This window comes from Elgaria multicarinata, chromosome 8 (genome assembly GCF_023053635.1).
Source record: "Elgaria multicarinata webbii isolate HBS135686 ecotype San Diego chromosome 8, rElgMul1.1.pri, whole genome shotgun sequence".
Taxonomy (NCBI): Eukaryota; Metazoa; Chordata; class Lepidosauria; order Squamata; family Anguidae; genus Elgaria; species Elgaria multicarinata.
This window is the reverse complement of record NC_086178.1, coordinates 37079375-37094890: the sequence shown is the minus strand read 5'-3', so window position 1 is coordinate 37094890 and position 15516 is coordinate 37079375. Positions and strand designations below refer to the sequence as shown.

At 41.2% G+C, this 15516-nt stretch overlaps 1 protein-coding gene across 3 annotated transcripts in view; it reads left to right on the top strand.

Moving 5' to 3' along the window:
* Positions 1 to 5709: 5709 nt before the first annotated feature.
* U2SURP (U2 snRNP associated SURP domain containing) overlaps positions 5710 to 15516 on the top strand; it is a 42885-nt gene continuing 33078 nt past the window's right edge. For 2 of the 3 annotated variants that reach the window (XM_063132150.1, XM_063132149.1), the window contains exons 1-5: positions 5710 to 5776; positions 10835 to 10882; positions 11829 to 11927; positions 13253 to 13367; positions 14037 to 14173. In XM_063132150.1, the coding sequence (XP_062988220.1) occupies positions 5732 to 5776; positions 10835 to 10882; positions 11829 to 11927; positions 13253 to 13367; positions 14037 to 14173 (444 nt within the window). In that variant the 5' untranslated portion in view covers positions 5710 to 5731. The remainder of the gene's footprint in view (positions 5777 to 10834; positions 10883 to 11828; positions 11928 to 13252; positions 13368 to 14036; positions 14174 to 15516) is intronic. The other variant, XM_063132151.1, reaches the window with a different exon arrangement.

Below are 15516 nucleotides of genomic sequence, written 5' to 3'. Positions count from 1 at the left end.
GCCCCAGCCAGATATGCTGGGAGTTGTAAGACTTTTTTTCTTTCTAAACGAGCATAGGATTGCACACATTTATTTTAAACATTTTTTTTTACCTTACTTTTCAGCTGAAAAGGCTTTCAGAACAGCTTACAGATCAATAACAACCAAGACAGTCCATGCTGTCAGACTTGCAATCTAAAAAAAAGTGACACAAAAGAAAAAGAAAAGGATGGGGAAGGAAGAGGGGGGAAATATGCAAACTCAGGCACCATTTCTTAAAGTTACAGTTTGTAGGACAACCAGCTGGGAAGGAAACAGATCAGGTAGCTTGATGGAATGGCAACTGCTAGGTGGTATGGGGATACCAAGTCATCTTGTCTGCCTCCTGAGGAATCTGTATAACGAACAAGTAGCAACGGTAAGAACAGACCACGGAACAACGGACTGGTTTAAGATTGGGAAAGGAGTACGGCAGGGCTGTATACTCTCACCTTACCTATTCAACTTGTATGCAGAACACATCATGCAACGTGCTGGGCTTGACGAATCCAAGGCTGGAGTTAAAATCGCAGGAAGAAACTTTAACAATCTCAGATATGCAGATGACACCACTTTGATGGCTGAAAGTGAGGGGGAGCTGAGGAGCCTTATGACAAAGGTGCAAGAAGAAAGTGCAAAAGCTGGGTTGCAGTTAAACCTCAAAAAAACCAAGATTATGGCAACCAGCTTGATTGATAAGTGGCAAATAGAGGGAGAAAACGTGGAGGCAGTGACAGACTTTGTATTTCTGGGCGCAAAGATTACTGCAGACGCTGACTGCAGCCAGGAAATCAGAAGACGTTTCGTTCTTGGGAGGAGAGCAATGACAAATCTTGATAAAATAGTTAAGAGCAGAGACACCACACTGACAACAAAGGTCTGCATAGTTAAAGCAATGGTATTCCCTGTAGTAACCTATGGCTGCGAGAGCTGGACCATAAGGAAGGCTGAGCGAAGGAAGATAGATGCTTTTGAACTGTGGTGTTGGAGGAAAATTCTGAGAGTGCCGTGGACTGCAAGAAGATCAAACCAGTCCATACTCCAGGAAATAAAGCCAGACTGCTCACTTGAGGGAATGGTATTAAAGGCAAAACTGAAGTACTTTGGCCACATAATGAGAAGACAGGATACCCTGGAGAAGAGGCTGATGCTAGGGAAAGTGGAAGGCAAAAGGAAGAGGGGCCGACCAAGGGCAAGATGGATGGATGATATTCTGGAGGTGACAGACTTGACCTTGGGGGAGCTAGGGGTGGCGACAGCCGACAGAAAGCTCTTGCGTGGGCTGGTCCATGAAGTCACGAAGAGTCGGAAACGACTGAACGAATAAACAACAACAGGTGACAGATGGTGAAGAAGAAAAGCCAAAGGCAGCTGATTTCATCTGAGACAATGAAATAGCCCTGCTTCCTTTCTCTCCCTCTGCTGTCCCCTGATGAAATAGCCAAGGTAGCTGGTGTCTCAGCAAAGCTGATGGAAATGGCTTGTGGTCAGAATATCTAAAGGAAAGCCTCCCCTATATGAACCTGCTCAGACCCTGAGGTCATGTTTGGAGATTTTCTTCCAGGATAGGTAGGTGGCTACAAGAGAGGGGCCTTTCTCAGTTTTGGCACCCCATTTATGGAATGCCCTCCCAAGGAGGCTTGCCGTGCACATATACTGTTGTCTTTCACCACCAAGCAAATACTTTTCATTTCTCCCAAGCGTTTTAGATTTTATGGCCATTTTATATATTTGATACTGCTTTTCCTGTGCTGTTTGTTGTTGTTCGTACTGTATTTTAATCTTCTAGGTTTATGTAATCTGCCGAGAGAATTTTTTGTTATTTAGTGGATTCAAACTATAATAAATTAATAAATTAATAAATAATCCCCCTCCACCCACCCAACCGTAAGTTCAGGAAGACGATTAGCATAGCCTCTTCACCTCATAAAATGACAACTCACTTTCTGGGCCCAAAGCATTTTGCTGCCTCAGACAAAGAACAAGATAGTACACTTTCCCCCCTTCCCTGCTAAAGACTTATATTGGCTTCAATGGAGGGTGGGCTGACCCCACCTACTTTTCACATGGGCTTGTCCATCTCTGGCATGCAGACCTCAGAAGGTTTTCCAGAAGGTAATTTCGCCCTCTGTCTAAAAAAAATAATTGTCCACTTTTGGCTTTGGACCACTTGCTGCTGACAAGTGTGCCCTCCCACCTGACAGAAAGACGATAATCACCTCTGGCCTAAACATTTACATAAGGCCTTCTTTTCAAAATGTATTGTTTCTCAGTGTTGATGTAGTCTCCTCCAGCTATGAGGTCTGAGGCAATTGCCCCCAATGTTCTCCTCCTGTATAAAAGGGCCTGCCTGTGAATTATTTTGGATAGACAGTAGCATGATAATAAACAAACAGATCAGTATAGGAATAAACCAGTATTTCAGGGTAAATATTGCCTTTAGGGAGTTTAATGTGGTTTGCTGGGATGTACATGATATATAATTATTTGTATATAGAGCTTCAGCTATTGGGCGGTATAAAATGTAATAAATAAATAAATAAATAATATTGTATGCTTTTGTCTATTGTATGTCTTCCTTTCCTTTAGAAAAATCATGGGTTGTCTACACCCTCTGGTGGTGAGGTCCTCATAGAACACTGCCTTTAAAGACTGTCCTCCCCACCACACTCCATAAGAGAGTATGCAAACATGCAGAGCAGGAGATCTTCCAGAAGAGGCTTTTACTGTGAAATCTCCTCGCCTTATTCATGGAATTTTACAGTGTGTGCGCGCATGTGTTTGTTTGTGCATTTCCAATTAAAAGACACCATGCAGCTATTCCTTAATGGATTTTCTGGGTACTTCCAGATGAGTCTCTGCATAGTTAAAGGAATTTGGGGGGGGGGGAGTGTGCCTGTGTGTCCCTGAGTTGTAATTCAACTTGTAATCCTCCTGTGTTTTCCCAATACTTCTTCCATCTTTTCTTCTAATCCATTGAGGAGGGGAAACAACGTCTTTTGTTTGCTAGTGCTTGGAGCAATTAGTCTGGAAGCAGCCTCTGCAGAAAAAAAGGTGGGAAAGCACACAAGGGTTACAAATGGAAAATGTCATCATCTGGATCCACCAATAAAATTCCATAAATGTAGCAGCACAATTTTATCTGGAAGCACCCTTTATTAGAACATAAGAAGAGCCATACTGGATCAGACCAAGGGTCCATCTAGTCCAGCATTCTGTTCACACAGTGGCGAACCAGCTGCCCATGGGAAAACCACAAGCAGGAAAAGAGTGCCAAGCATCTTCCAGCAACTGCTGTACATAGACTTACCACTACTGCTACTGGAGTAGCACATACATAGCCATCAGGACTAATAGCCATTGACAGCCTTCTCCTCTAGGAATTCATCTTACCCCCTTTTAAAGCCATCCAAATTGGTGGCCATCACTACATCTCATGGTAGTGAATTCCATAGTTCAACTATGTGGTGTGTGAAGAAGTACTTCCTTTTATCTGTCCAGAATCTGACTGTTGTTCATTGTGTTTTCCAAAGCAGCTTCCTTTGTTGCAGAACATATTGACATTACATCTTCCCACTTTTAAGAAAAAAAAAGTTCTGTATATCTATTTATATATTTTTTCTTATCAGGATCCAGAATTTCTCTGATGTCTCTGGGACTTTGTTCTACAACAGTTTAATCTGTTCTGCCTTGAGTCTCTATGGATGTTCAGATGCAGGCCCTCAGGTGTTCAATGAATTTTGTGAAGGGAAGCGTAGGACTGTGTCCACTGACAATGCCCCCTGATTCCAATGTGCTTGCTGGCCATTCCCCATGGTAGATCTACACACAAGAATTACAAGATAGTGTCTTTGGGAGGGCTTCACCCCAAACATACAGCCACGGCTCCTTCTATGAATAAGGTGCATCCAACTGATGAAGATATCTCGAAACAGGCACTGTACCAGACACCTGTCTACTTTTTACTTAGACGCCTAGAATATTGAACTTGTTGGGAGGTACAATATTGTACTTTAATTTTTTTTCCAGACGCTGTTCTGTAAAATGCTGTTATTGTTACTTAATTGCTGATACATTGTATATTATTCTGGTATGAACTATTTTTGATTTACCTACGCATTGGAGGCTTGAGCCTTGTTGGAGGCTTTGTTTCACTGTGTTAAAAGTGCTGATCCAGCAATTTTATTTCAATGTGTTAAAGGTTGTGTATTAACAAGAAGAGCATATCTTTTTGTATGCCTGATTATGAACATTATATAATAGTATCCTTGGAATATGTAGGATTGATGCAAATATGATTCACCCACAGTAGAAATGTATAAAAACATTAGTTTATCTTTCACTTCAAATGTGAGTTTTTGTGGCTGAGTGCTAAGCACCTTAATTGCATTCTTCCCTCTTCTTTGGCAATGCACAAGTCCTTTTTTTTGCATGATGCCCCGTTTAAAACATTTCTCAATATTTCTGGCATTTTTGTTAGTTTGTCCTAATAAAAGCCTTATGCTATCATTACAGAACACTTTTGTAGCCTACCTACCCATTATCACAGAGGGCATTTGATCTTTCCTGTGCTTTCAGAAAGGCATAATCAGGACACACAGTGCAATCCTATGCACGTTTTCTCAGATGTTAGTCTCATGGGACTTGTCCCAAATGTGCACAAAGTTGTCAGTTTAGTAATATAAATATAAACATGTAAATCTGCCTGAAGGCCATATCCCTTAGGCTACAATCCTATACACACTTGCCTGGCAGTAAGGCCCATTGAAATCAACGTGGCTTACATCTAAGTAGACATGTATTGCATTGCACTGTTATATTATACATATTACCTGTACATGGAATGGGTTGTTGTTTTTTACCATGAAAATTTATTTTATTTTGAAACAAAGTTAACAAAATAAAGGAAACAACAACAATGTACATAATACTAAATCAAAATCATTTAAGAAACAAAGGAATTTGCCAATTATAAATTTTAATCTATAACTGGTATGTTTATGGAACATATAGTAAAATGGCCTAATGAAAGTAAAATGCCAAATGAAAGTAAAAATGTGAGTTATATAACATATACGGAGTGCATGTGAGTGTATGTCACTTTGTGTGTGTCTCTGTGTATATTAATTTTTTAAAAGGCAACTGTAATTTCGTTCAAATTTTATCAAGGGTTTGAAGAGCTTCAACACAGGAAATACATTTATTCAATGGTGTAGGAAATACACCTGTTTCAATTACATATGGCTCTTAAATCATTTTTTTGGCGGGGGGCGGAGGAGGATTTTTATGAGGTTCAGCTGGTAATATAGAAATGCCCCTTTTCCCATTTCTGTGCAAATAAAGAGCTTCTCCGCTTTCTGTTTTATAGCGATCTTAACCAACGATCCTTTATCCAAATTGGTGCAATAGCTTTACAGGGCGAACCAAAAGATCACCAAAATGGTGACAGCTTCGAGATCTCCAGATACGAGGGAGACCTCTGATGGGTCAGTCAAAAGCCGCAGCCCTGAGAGACCAAACACCACCCAGCCGCTCTGACGCACCTTCTCCCACCGGGCAGGGAGGCGGAGCCCATTTGCAGTGCAAGTCTCTTGCATCTCGCGCTCGGCTAGCGACTGCTTCTTTTCCTCCTTCCGCTTTGGATTCAGCTTTCAATCCGTGGAGTCGGTGCTCGACTCTCTAACGCTGAGGCTTGAACGGGGGCAGAATCAAGATGGCGGACAAGACGCCAGGCGGTTCGCAGAAGGCCAGTGGGAAGGTGAGGCCGCTTTTGGGGCCGAGCGAGCGGCGCCGCTGCTCCAAGGAAACCGGGAAGCGAGAAAGGAAGCCTTGGCGGCTGCCTACGAAAAATTGCCGGGGTGGAGAGTCACGCCGCGTGGGGAGATGCGGTGCGCAGGCGGGCAGGCGAGAAAGCGAGCTCGCAGCTTGGCTTCGCGGCCTAGTCTCTCCTTTCCCCCCGGTTCCCAGCCGGTGGGATTGCGAGGCGGATCGGTGGGGAAGATCAGGAGGGAGCTAGCTCTGTTCAAATGGAAAGCGGTCGAGACGCTCAGTTTTCTTAAAAATTGGGCTGTGTGGGTTTTTTCTTCTTCCTCCAGAGAGGCTGGGAGACTGCTTCGCGCCCTTCCTCTACTCCTGTAATTTATATCTTCGGAGATCGTGACGAAAAGGCAGCAGGAATGTGGGATTAATTCCCCCCCCCCTTGTGCATTTTTCTCGGAGTGCATTTCGTGTAGATTTATTTCTTTCGTTTTTCAGTTCCCCCCCCCCCCCCCCCCCGCTGCTCTCCTGTCCAGTAACCTGGAAAGCCTGGCCTGGTATCTATGCTTGTTAGCATCCCGCCTGCCTCTATGCAATCCTCTTGCATGTGGTATTCAACTTGTACCTCCCATGTTTATTTATTTATTTAAAATGTGCGTCCCCCTCCGTTTGTGACAGTGACCTTTAAGGCAGTTAACAGTATTAAAATGAAATACCGTGATCAACGGTAGCCGACTAAAGCTTCGAATGGTCCTTCTAGTAAAAAGAGCACCTTTTGCTGTCTGAGCAAGGAGGAAGTCATGATTGTAGCATTGTATTTACATGCCACGAGGTATTTGTGTGTGCTTTAGTGATGTATAAGGCGTTTTCCTAAAATGAAAATACATATAAAAGGAGATCGATGCATGGAATGCTTCTCGGTATTTGATATGTTAAAATAATTTCAGTGCAGTTTCTTTTTCCATACATGGATTAGGTTCAAGACCCATTCAGCAGATCTTGTTCAAAAAAGTTGAAAAATGAATATCTTTAAATATCTAACAATTTTACACTCCTTTGGATTTTGTGTTGCCAACTTGCCTGTGTTATGGGAACTAAGCAGTATACATTTTTAAAGGTGTCATGGAGATCATGACTCGTCAGATGTTGACCCTGTGCAACTTTGAATCAGTTTTAGGATCAGAATCTTAGTCCTATGCCCTGTACTCTAGGTATTCATTTCCTTTGCATCTACAAATAATTCACTTTTCCTAAACATGCTAAATACATACATGTCTGCATGCAGACACAAACTTCTGTTCTACATTTTTCTTGTCCCTCCGATCATTATGTCTGAGGATCATGTGTGAAGGATTGGTGATCAGGGACCATCTACATCAAAAGTAAGAAAATGGTTGGAAGCACTTGGAAAATGATAAAGTGCCTCAAGTTTACTCGATGTTTTACAATGATTAAAAAATGACACAGTCCCTTTTTTTTTTACAAAATTACAGGCCATGTTCGCATAATATGACAACCCATACTCTGAATAAGCTACACAGTATGGGTGATTTTCGGAACAACCATGATGTCCTGACAGGCGATTGGGCTCACCGTGGGTTATTCTCCCCCTTGTTCCTTCCTCCCCATATCCCAGTATCCCACTCGACAGAACCTGTCTTGTCTGCCTGGCCCAGCCCCCTTCCCACTCTGAATATGACCCCTTTTCGTTCCCTGATTTATTTTTTGAGTCCCATACATTTGCGCAAATGGGGCAGTTTATGTGTGTCTGTATATTTGGCCTCAGGAATTTGCACAAATGTGTTCATAATATATTTTTTCAGTTGCACAAGTGTCCACTTGTGGCTGCCAGATATGTGTAGCCTTGCCTTGGCAATATCCTTGTAAGTTTCAACTGTCAAAGGGAACAAAGTGCAGTATGAAACATACAAGGAAATTGAAAAGATAAGACTGTGAATAGACTAATTTGTGCACCATTTGACAGTGATATGTTGAGAAATATGGACAAGTTTGCCCATTTAGCAAAGTGATTCTCAGGGTTTTAAGTGTTGAGCTGACACTTGTGGATTCTTTCCTTCCATTGAACACTTTCCTGAGTCTCCACCAAGTCCTGTAAAGGACTTATTTTAAGAGAAATCTAGGGTCCATCCCTTTTTTGTGGGTCCCATTTGGAGCAGTTTCTGCCATGCTTACATTTGTGCAAATTCCTGGGGCCATATATATGATGGCCCTGTTTGCGCAAATGGCAGAGCTGGTTGGTGTATGAGTGACAGTCCCTCCAAAGTGCCATTTGGGCATTGATGGAGGGGCTGTCACTGGCGAGGGAGGCTTGAGGCAATTCAGGTAGTTGTAATTGGAAAGAACAACGTGGGTGACTCTGTACCCGATCACCTCAACCCATGATGGGTTTGGGCAACATGCCAACCCATCATGGCTTAAAGCAATCCCCAGAATAAGCTTGTTGCCCCCCAAATAAGGCACCCTGTGACATGACAACCCACTGTGGCTTGTTACCCATGATGGGTTGTAGTGCTGTGTGAAACCAGTCATAGTTTAATTGACATGATACAAAAGGGGGATGGGCGTGGGAACAGGAAAACAAGCACATCCGGGTACGAATTATTCATAAATGTTGAATGACCAGGTGGAATAGCCATAGAGAGACAGTTCTGGGAGAAGTGTTGTTGTCATGTGTTAGTCTAAAAGAACTCAGCAGGTTCAAGTTTAGATGTACAAAAATTTGCAGGTTAAAGTTTAGATGTATGAAAATTTGCATGAGGCGGATTCCCATGTTACTTTGTATGCTGGTTTGCAGTTGTGTATAGTGGAAAAGGAGGAGGTCTCAATTGCCAGAAGACTGGGGACCAGTAACGACAAGAGCGCGTGTGTAGTAGAAAATCAGGAAGCACAAAGTTCTGAGTTTGCTATTAATTTAGGCTATCTTGGCAGCACATTCTTCATATAAACTGTTGCTGATATTTGTGGGGAGAGCAGAATCATGGTTTGCATAACCTTCCTTTTTTATTTTACCATGTTGAAAAAGAGGTGTCCACATTGCAATCCCAAGTAGAGTTACTTCATTATTCAGTCTCATGTTTTTCGCTTCACACATGGCATGCTGTTTATTGGCGTGAACATAGGTGTAGTTCTGTGCAGAACAATCTATGAAGTTTATGTCTGGCAAAGCTGGGAAGTAAAGCATGAGATTTGTCAAGTGTCGATGGCCTTATAGGCCCCTTCCAACTCTACTATTCTATAATTCTATGAATAGGTTTGGAACAGAAATACTTAATTCATTTTCTACATTGCAGTTTAGTTTGAATTCAAATATGTTTAGGCTAAGGTGTTACAGAGAAATATATAGCATAGTATGGAGACTATAATGCAAAGCCATGGGAAACTGGCTTAATGTCTGTTTACTAAGCAAAATCAGAAACCATAGTTCGATCTTAGTTTCATATTCTGGTAAGTAAACTGACACTAAACCACCATTTCCCTTGTGAACATAACATGAAACTGGTTTACTTTAACCAGGGTTGAAGAACCAAAGCCAATACATGAAGAGAGGGGTGAGGAAGGAACATGCAGGTCTGATGCTCATTCCTAGCTTGATAAACCAGAAATGTGAAATGGGATCATTTATGTTCAAACTAGCCCAATGTTGCACACTCCACCTACTTTCCCTCAATTGATTTTAGTTGCATAGGTGTACTTTTTGTGGGAGGGCAAGTTCAATGGAGTTTTCTTCCCAAATATACACTTTTCCTAAAACATATATAGCATAGTTTTGTTCAGTGGTGGCTTTTTCTTAGCAGAAAGTGCTTGCTTGTGTAAGTTGGGGCACCCAACTTTTGGTGATTCTCCCTTGCCTACTGCAGTATCCCACACCATACTCCATTCTGTTCTACACGGTCTACTGAGCCTCAGGAGCTACTTTCCTTGGCCCTGGGCTTAAGTGAGTAGGAGGGTATTGGCAAAAATATGGGGCCTCTGATTTGCAAGCCATGGCAACCCCCGGTCAGTATTCATAATGGCATCCAGCACGCACAGCACTTACTTGCAGGTAAAGTAACTCACACAGGGCTGTTGTGTTGCACAAGCCAGGTTGAGTGTTCAAAAAGTATAGGCTAAAATTCCCTCAGGCCATCTTGTGTGAGCCTAAGCAACTGTTTTTATCTCAACTTTTAATTTTTTTTGTTTTTTTTCTAATTTCATGAAGATAGTACCTAGTAGAAAATGGCTGAAATTCTGCCATAAAATAGTACCATTTTTTTTAGCATTTTCTTTGTTGGTTGGAACTGGTAAAAGTTCAAAACCTCTGGAGGGCACCAGGTTGGATGAAGGTTGGACCAAAATATAATCACACATTTTTATAGAGAAAGCAACTTTAGGACTGCAGCTGAAAATACTTGCACAATGACGGAGAGAATGGCGTATCAGAGATCCTACATGTGACAGCTTTGTGCAGTTAAATGGCTGGGAAAGGAACTTGAGAGTACATGCACAAAAGTTGTTCGTTACAAAACGCTATAGTAAATAGTCAAAAGTATCTTCAGTATTAGATTGATAAGTGATATCTCAAATTCATTTTAAAAGTATAAAAATCCCTTTGGGAGAAAATAAAGAGCTTCAATTAATGCCAAATGGCATCTTAAGCCATTTGGATTAATGCCAAATGGCTGTGGCTGAGGTTTCAGATTTACCGAAAGTGGTTCAAATAATTATGCATGCAGTCTTGGGTAATGCTGGGAGTTGTAGGACGTCTTTCTGTCTAAATATGCATTGGATTGTGCTCTAAATCAACCAAGAGGTTGCTGCTTCGTTGTTGTTTTTTAAAATCCTCTGTTTAAAGTCTTCTGTCTTTGCTATCCTTTTGGGATTTAAACTAATTTGATAATCTAGGAGAGAGGACTTCATTTCTCCAAATATATTTAGAATGTCAATCATGTGAATTTTGCGTTATTGTGGAGCCAGTCTAAATGAATATCCTTATGCACGTAAGCTGATCAAAATCAATAAACACCTCGTTACTGAGATTCTTGTATTTCTATTGTTTTAGGCCAGGATGCCAGACACAACACGTTCCACTGGATCTCCAGAGACTCATGTAAGCCTCAAGGTGGATGTGCAGAAATCTAACTGATGGACATTTAGTTCTCCTAGTCGGGTCTACTGATGTATATGAGCCGTTGTTTACTAAAAAAATAAGTTATAGATCTATTTGGTTCATTTTTCCCCCCATTGGCTTTTTGCCAGTCGCAAGCATGTTTATTTATTTATTGCATTTTTATACTGCCCAATAGCTGAAGCTCTCTGGGCAGTTTACAATGCTCTTTGATGTGTTTTATATGACCAGCCCAGTTCAGATGTCCAAACCATCCAGGTTTTTTTAAAAAAACCATGGGTTGCTGGGAATGGGTTCCAGCTCAGGCTTATCTCTCCTCCACCAAGCCAGGGTTCATGGTTTGCAAGTCAAATGAAACAGCCAAGGGACAGCTGCTGACTCTTGCAGCTGGAACAATCATGCAGTATGCACCAGCTTGCTCGTTCCCAACAAACCAGGGTTGTGACTTCCAAACCGAGCCACTGTGCAGCTTGTTGGCATGACAGAGAGCTTTTTCCTGGCTACATATAACAGGGAGGTCATATTTGGATTAGGTCTTTCTTGAGAATTGTAACATTCTAAAGCTTCATATGGAAGAAGGCATTGTATAGATCCTCAGCTCAGATAGTGTGAAACTTTACAGGCAGTCACTCACATTCTGAATTGCCTTTCAGATAGAATCCAGAAGGGCAGCTTACATTTATAAAGTTTAAGAAATAATTGAGTGCCAATGTAACCCTCTCTACATGCCAACAGGTCTTCATTGATTTGGATCTTTTCATACTGGAATACAAACATGCTTTTTATGCACATACATTGCCTGTTGATTCTGAACATAAATTTAAGCTAGTCATATTCCCTTCATCTGTCAGAAGAATGTCATGTCATGTGGTATTGGATATGTTTAAAATTGCATTCTTAATAATTGCTAATATTTTCCCTCTTGCAGCCACTCTTAGAAAGCAAACTTAAAGCATTCAGTATTGGCAAAATGAGTGCTGCCAAGAGAACTTTAAGCAAGAAGGAACAGGAGGAATTGAAAAAGAAGGTAATGCTGTAGGAAACTCATTTATTTTTTATTGCCAATAAAACAGCCTTGCCGATAAGCCTTCAAATATGTTACTAGCCTGTAAATATTTTTACTAGCCTGGTTGAGGCTAGAAGAGGGAGCAGAGAGTTGCATTTTTATGCTGCGCATAGAGGAAAGGGCTACCCTCCTCTGGTTGCCTGCTTAGTTTCTAGGCTAGGTGCAGAGGAGGGATAGAGGACTTCATCTCTCCTCCACCAACCCACTCACTCACTCACTCACTCACTCACCTGCATGGAATTGTATATAATTCCTTGCATGAAATTCCTGGTTGCCTATGACTGCCATCAGTGCCCAGGAAATCCATGATGTCCTAGCATAGAGGTGGGCTATGCAACATCCATGTTTTGTCTTGTTTGAAAGGGGAACAAATACATGCTCTTCTTCATCATAATGTTATTGGTAGTCAGTGATGTAGGTTTTCAGGAGATATTTGAATCAGGATTTTTTCCCAGTGTCCTAATTAATTGAGGTCTGATCTAGCATGTTTTGATTTACATTTAATAAACTAAATACACCATGTTAATATTTTATGATGAATAAATAAATCAGAAGTTTTTCCAATAGCCAGAAGTAATTGAAGTGAAATATTGGATTAGGACAAATCAGTAATTGCTTTAAGTGCACTTAATGTAGTTTAAACGTTATGTTCAAGCAAATTCAAAGTTTTACTTGGAAATTATGCTTATTGGAATCTGTCTGAAGATTTCAAGAGACAACAACTCAGTAGCATTCACTTCCCTTAAATTGTTTAAATATAAAGGGGGGGAAATGAAAGCACTGGAACCTAATAACATACTAATGTTGGCATGCCTGAAGAGCTGTACATTATATATAATAGTGTAAAACCCATGTCGTTATGGGTGCTCGTAGTCTGTGGGCGAAATCTACTGTTCCTTGACTCCCAATTTAACAAGTATTCTATTGTATCTTTTCACTATAGAGCTTAATGGAATTTTACCCCCACCTTTCCCTTCCATCTGCATCCTGCTGCAGCTCCAAGAATCTGCTCCTAAGAGCAGTGGGAAACTTGGTTATGGTTTGGAATATGTTGTGGGGAGCTGCATATGGAGGAGGTGATTGTGGAAATCCCTTTGAATTCAAGCCAATGTTACTAATTTGCATTTATGAAACTGCATTTTTAGAAATGGAAAAAAGTAGTGAGGGAAATATAGTAGTGGGAGAGTTTCCATTCCACATATTTGTTGGTAGCTCAGGATAGCATGACTACAAAAAGAAAAGTCTCACTATTGCTAATAACCTGCTTAATGTTTTGGTGAATGTAGGAAGATGAGAAGGCAGCAGCAGAAATTTATGAAGAATTCCTTGCTGCCTTTGAAGGAAGTGATGGGAATAAAGTGAAGACATTTGTCAGGGGAGGGATTGTTAATGCGTCTAAAGGTAAGGTTGTCTACTATGCCAACTGGAAAAAAAAAAACATTTTCAGCTTCCTTTGAATTATTTCTAAGTAAATCCTTATTGTTTGTTCTGCCTTAAAATTTTACTTTTAGATATATATATAATAACAATGTTTACTAAGATGCTGTTGTTCTGTTAACTTGGTACTCTCACATGCCTACGAGTTAAATTGTTAGCATGAAAATGTTTATATTTTCAAGAAGGTGTGTAGAATTTTTCTTTTATTTCTTTCAAATTGAATATAATAGTGCTGCTTCCTGGCACATAGTCTATATGTTTTGACTTGGGTTTCAAGTTAAGCAACATTTATGCCATGCGTTATTCTGCTGAGGACATACCAGTAATGGCCCTACCAGCAGAATGGTCGAGATGCAAAATACCATGTTGTTTGTTTTGTGCGTCGGGAGGAGCAGGGTTGGACTTGTGATTCTTTAACATCAGAACTTTTCCCCATGCAGCCTGGCAACCGCCCTTTAAAACAGGTGAGTTCAGAAAGCAGTTTGTGATAAGACATTGTGTTGGCTTCTGTTTAAGGTGGTGGTGGTGGGCATTCAGTACAGCCAAACCTGTATGTATGCTTGAAGTACATCTTTGGATCCTTGTTAGTGCACTCCATTAGACATTTTCGGTAACTATTGGGCTTTGTTTCAGAAGAACATGAAACGGATGAAAAACGAGGAAAAATCTACAAACCTTCATCACGATTTGCAGATCAGAAAAGTCAGCAGAATCAGTCATCCTCTAACGAGAGGCCTCCATCCCTTCTGGTGATAGAAACAAAAAAACCCGTATGTTCAGTATTTGCAGAAGTGTTTGCTACTGCCTTGTTTTCAGAGCACATTGATTTACTTATTTTAGGATTTATAAACTACTTCTTAAGAGAACACCCCAAGACATTTTGTTCTTGCTCATGACTGTAGCAAGACTTAGGGTTACTGCAGGGCTGCTGTGCATGCCTGTAACTTGGAGTGGAAGTGAGTGATGGCTGCCCTATCCATTTATCTTTCTCTCTACCTGAAATGGCCTTCTGCATGGTATTTTGTTTGACATGGGGGCTTCTTATTGTGCTGAACAGCAGTGCAATGATGCTGACGTATAGTAGAGGTCAGGGCATCCCCTTGCCTCTGCCCTGTGATTGAGTCCTCCTTCATGAACACATATTCAGTTATTATTATTATTATTACTATTATTTATTTATATAGCACCATCAATGTACATGGTGCTGTACAGAGTAAAACAGTAAATAGCAAGACCCTGCCACATAGGCTTACAATCTAATAAAATCATAGTAAAACAATAAGGAGGGGAAGAGAATGCAAACAGGCACAGGGTAGGGTAAGCAGGCACAGGGTAGGGTAAAACTAACAGGACAATATATATTCAGTGTGGGTAGAAAATTAGTGGCTCAGTTCAGACAACACGTAAGTCATCGCAGTGTGAAAACTCCACACAGTGGTACAGTTTTTAGGAGGTACTTCTCACACAACGTGTTCTAACCACTGTTGTGTGACTGTGGGCTACCATGGAGTTGAGTATAAATCCATTACAACGTTTGAGTGACAATTCCTCCACCCTCTCTCCTCCCCAAGTCTTCCCGATGGTATCCCATCAGGCATTGCTGCAAAAAGCCCTGGTGATTCTCCTAGAGCAACACTTGCTCCTTTTGCTAGGGAACTCTGGAGCCAGTGGGAAAAGTCAACTCAGTGCAAGGGAAAACTCCACGGAGCCTGCCACACCACAGTTGTTCAGGAACTCCTCTGCACAGTGTGGATATTCAATATGGAGTGTTTCCCCCAAAAGCTCCACCATTATGTGGAGTTTTCTCACCAGACAACATATTTCTCAACAGGGGTGTAAAAGCTCCACCATGGAGTTCTAAAACCACTGTTGACTAATGTGTTGTCAGAACTGAGCCAGTATGTCTTGGAAAATGTTCTAGTCTAGCCTTCTCTCTGACATGCTAGTTTTCTACATCCTGGAATGTTTGCTTGTATGGAAGAGGACCATTTAACCCTATGAGCCCACAGCTGCAATCTGAAGTGGTACAGTTGGGGAACAGGTTTACCTTCTCATCTGTTTGTGAGAGGTAGGCTTTAGGATGTTGGTTGTACAGCCTGGTTCTGAGCATTTT